This window comes from Geospiza fortis, unplaced genomic scaffold, assembly GCF_000277835.1.
Source record: "Geospiza fortis unplaced genomic scaffold, GeoFor_1.0 scaffold538, whole genome shotgun sequence".
Lineage (NCBI taxonomy): Eukaryota > Metazoa > Chordata > Aves > Passeriformes > Thraupidae > Geospiza > Geospiza fortis.
The window spans coordinates 2,842,964-2,847,084 of NW_005054368.1; the positions used below are offsets into that span (position 1 = coordinate 2,842,964).

At 49.9% G+C, this 4,121-nt stretch overlaps 1 protein-coding gene across 1 annotated transcript in view; it reads right to left on the bottom strand.

Moving 5' to 3' along the window:
* Positions 1 to 415: 415 nt before the first annotated feature.
* The window catches only part of LOC102034956 (pinopsin), a 3,961-nt gene continuing 255 nt past the window's right edge, over positions 416 to 4,121 (bottom strand). The window contains exons 1-5 of the mRNA XM_005424470.1: positions 4,040 to 4,121; positions 3,264 to 3,446; positions 2,675 to 2,820; positions 987 to 1,226; positions 416 to 553 (exon numbers count right to left, since the gene is read on the bottom strand). The exon at positions 4,040 to 4,121 is cut by the window's right edge and continues 255 nt beyond it. Of these exons, the coding sequence (XP_005424527.1) occupies positions 416 to 553; positions 987 to 1,226; positions 2,675 to 2,820; positions 3,264 to 3,446; positions 4,040 to 4,121 (789 nt within the window). The remainder of the gene's footprint in view (positions 554 to 986; positions 1,227 to 2,674; positions 2,821 to 3,263; positions 3,447 to 4,039) is intronic.

Below are 4,121 nucleotides of genomic sequence, written 5' to 3' on the forward strand. Positions count from 1 at the left end.
TTCCTGCTGGATTTATGCCAGATTTACAGCATCTCCCTGAACTTCCCAGCAGGACCAGGCATTGCAGGCAGGGCTTGGTCTGTCAGGGGATGGTGACAGGCCATGTTCCACCTGACTCTGGGCCAAACAGCACTGAGGAAAAATTACTGATCATTTGTTATTTGGTGTTCTTGAAAGGCTCCAAGGGGAGGGCGGGGGTTCCTTAGGAGAGGGACATAGTGAAAATCTTCATTTTCTCCCATGATGGGATGGCTCCTCACCTGCAAGAAGACACTGTCCTGTCTTTTTTTTTGTTGTTGGGGACCTCTCCAGCCTCTGAGAGCCTCCATCAGCTCCACCCCGAGCCTCTGTGCTGCTGTGGGTGGCACAGGCAGATCCTGGAGCTGGCACTGGTGCAGGCAGGACGTGGCAGTTGTCACACAGGGTGGGATGGTGTCACCTTGTTCCTCAGCCCCTCTGCAGCGACCTGGGGACTAGGGGCAGCTGGAGAGGTTTTCCCCATCCCCCTGGGGTGGTAACCACAGCACAGCATTCCCAGCAGGCAGCTCTGGAACTGGGCAGGGGAGGAAGGGGCAGGTTATTTGTGGCAGCAGAAATCCGGCGTCACCCGGAGACTCGGCAGCTTGGACCCTGGTTATATTTTGGGAAAGATCTCTGACTATTCCCAGCCCAACTCTTTGTGCTTTATGGACAATAAAAGTTTCATTCTGTTTGCTTTGTGCCTTCAACGAGCAGCTTGTGATCCAACATTAAGTTGCCTGACCCCATAAAACCATGGAAGCAGAAAATGAGCTCTTGTTCGGGCTCGCAGGCTGCTCCCTCCCTCTCCATCTTATTCCCCAAATCCTTGCTGCTTACACAGCAACCCCGAGCCTGTGACCACACTTCCAGATAGGATAGATGCTTACTCCAGGATTTTTGAGCCTGTCTAGCTGCTCTCCATCTTGGTTTGTGGCTTGCTCTGTTTGTTTGGAGCTTTCTCTCACCTGTTTGTTCATGAAGACGTAGATGATGGGGTTGTAAACCGTGGCCGTCTTGGAGAAGTAGGAGGGCAGGGATGCCAGGGCTGGCTGGATGACAATGTCCTTGTTGGTGGCCACCACCAGTGCAAAGGTGGTGTAGGGCAGCCAGCAGGTGAGGAAGGCCACCACCATGGCCACCACCATGCGTGTCACCTCCCGCTCCGCCTGCTGCGTCGTGTCCGACTCCTGCTGCTGCGCCGCTGCCTGTGGGGTGTGCGAGAGAGGAGAGACCTGTCAGCAGCTTGGAACAGCATCCCATCCCTTCTGGGATAGATGATGTGAGAAACAACTGCTCACTTCGGAAATTTAAAAAGGTTTATCAAATGTCAAAAATGCGTATTTTGTGATTGGCTTTTCGCAAGTATTCAAATGAATATTATATCTGTTGTGTTAGAAAGTAATGCTGTATTAATTCTCTTAAGTACTGTGTTAAATATAGTTTTAGGTTATAAAATAATGTTAAAATATAAACGATGCTATGTAGGAGACTTTTTTAAAGAAAGGACTGGCAGTGAGATAGCAGCCACAGGACACCTAAATCTTTCAGAGAAAAAGAATTTAATGCCCCATTATCAGTAGAAATGAACTTCTTCCCGCCTCGAAGGTGCTGTCAGGATTCAGAGGAAGAAGTTGACACTGACCAGACAGAATCCTGTATTTGAATGGATTTTATGCATCATGTATGAGCTGTATGAATATGCAACAGGTTATTGTTTTTAAGGGTTAATCCTCTGTTAATGTGGGTCCTTCTTCGGGCTTGTGCTGCCCAGAAAAAGGTACCCGGACTGTCTGTAACTCTTTGTTTCTATTGACTCATATTGTCCTAATTCAAATTGTCCAAACTATTATTACTCTAATTGCATTACTATTTTTATAACCATTTTATTACTATTAAACTTTTAAAATTTTAAAAACAAGTGATTGGCGTTTTTCACATTAAACCTTAACAAAAATACAACAAAGGACTACATAAGGGAAAGGCTGTCTGATGGCAACAATACAGGGGGAAAAGGAACTGTGGGGAGAACAGAGGACATCTAAACTACAATAACATAACTATACATCACTAAAGCTTTTCTTAATATTCACACAATAGTTATCTTTTAATTGTGAGAGCCAATCATCTCATTATCCATCTGTAACAGATGAGGGATGCCATGGCTGACTCTCACAATTAGCAGACAAATATTATGGATATAGGTTAAGAAAAATTTTATAGATTTATAGTTGTGTGACTATCAAGGGACATCTGGGAGGGCTGGCTTGTCACTGTGGTGACATCTGACCTCCAGGCAGGATTTGAGAGATCTCCACCACTGGACAGCGAAGAAGGGGTTGATGGACAGAACTTTGGGAAGGGTTAAAGGGTTAAAAAGGAAAAAACCTCCATTGTGAGGGAGCTGAGCATGTGGGGGGGAAAATCTTTTGCTCCCGGCGCCGTAACCTTTTTTCTTCATTCAATCTCCTGTTGTATTTTTGATAAGGTTTAATAAACCTTCCTAAACTGTGAAAAGTGAGTTGCTGTTTTTCACAGCTGGGAGCCCTGATGGCAGTGCCAGGAGGAGCCTGGCTGTCCCCAACACCTGCCCTGAGGCTCTCCATCCCCATGGAGATGTTTTGGGAACGGGCTCACCTGAGCTGGGCTCACTTACCGCCCGCAGGGTCAGCAGCAGGTTGGTGTAGGAGAAGAGGATCAGGCTGAGGGGCACCACGAAGCAGGTGACAAACAAGGCCAGGATGTAGCTGCTGTTGTTGCTGCCACCCGTGTACCAGTTGGGCCCGCAGGAGGTTCTCAGGCCTGGAATAAAGGTTGGGAATGAGCCTAAAGCAGCTGGGGCTTGGATAAGGGCTCAAGGATGGGCTCCAAAGCAGCCATGCCAGCTCATGTGTCCATCCCCAAGGGCTGGAGATCAGCCACAGGGGTTTGGGCTGGCCAGATGCCCTCTGTGATTTGTGGTGGAGTTGTGCCAGGCCCCTATAAGAGCGGGTTTGGGCTGGGTGTGTGCTGGGTGATGCTGCAGCAGACAGAGCACCTCCAATAAGAATGGCTGCAGAGTGTCCTGTGGTGGGGAACTTCCAAAGAACAGCCTCCAGGAGAGGATTATTGGCTGAGCAAGCAGGAGATACTAACAGGAGAGATTAACCCTTTAGACTGCAGCCCAGACCTTCTCCAGCTACCCCAGGCTTGAAAACAAGAGGCAAGAAGACAACACAGCAGAGTCTGATGCACATCTCCCCTACCTTCAGGCACGTAGCTGCTCCAGCCCAGCAGTGGTGGGGTTGTCCAGAGCAGGGACCAGCCCCAGGTGAAGGCACAGCCGCTGGCAGCGTGCTGCCGCTGGAACCGAAAGTCTCCCAGGGGTCTGCAGACCACCAGGTACCTCTCCAAGGCCAGGATGGCCAAGGACCACAGCCCCACGATGCCTGGGGGGACAGCAGGGGTTGTGTCTCAGGGACAGCTTCTGCTGCCTCTGCTGGGACGTGGCAGATGGTGGTTTAGTTCAAGGAAATATTGTTTGAACAAGAAGCCGGATGTTTTTTCCTTACATCAAGGACAGCTGTGATGTTTGGCTGCTAGAAACTGTGATTTTGGCACTGCTTCTCTCACAGCAGGGACAACTGGGATATTTGGCCCTTAGAGATGAAGTTGGCAATGGGTGGCTGTGATGCCTTGTGGTTCCAACAACAGAGTGTCCTCAGGGAGAGGTTTTGTGCAATTTCCAGTCCCTGGTGCACAGCCAGCACCCATGAAATACATCCCAAACAAGGATCCCCAGTGTTCCCAAGTGGCATTTCCCCTCTGTCAAGACCAAGATCGGACGTGTGGTGACCTGGCACAGCCAACCACCACCCCAACCCTTCCCTGTGCTAACGAAGAGCTGCAGGACACAACAAGACAGCCGAGTTCCATGACATGAAAGCGTTGACTTTAGGTGCTGAAACACCCCCAAAGCCCCTCTGCTAAACCCAAAAGCACCATCCAAAGCCCAGGGGCAGGTCTGGGGTGCTCTCCTTACCTGTCAGGGACACCATGAAGCCCTCCAGCTGGCAGAGGCGCTCCCCAAAGACGAAGAAGCCGCGGATGTTGTTGGAGAGGCT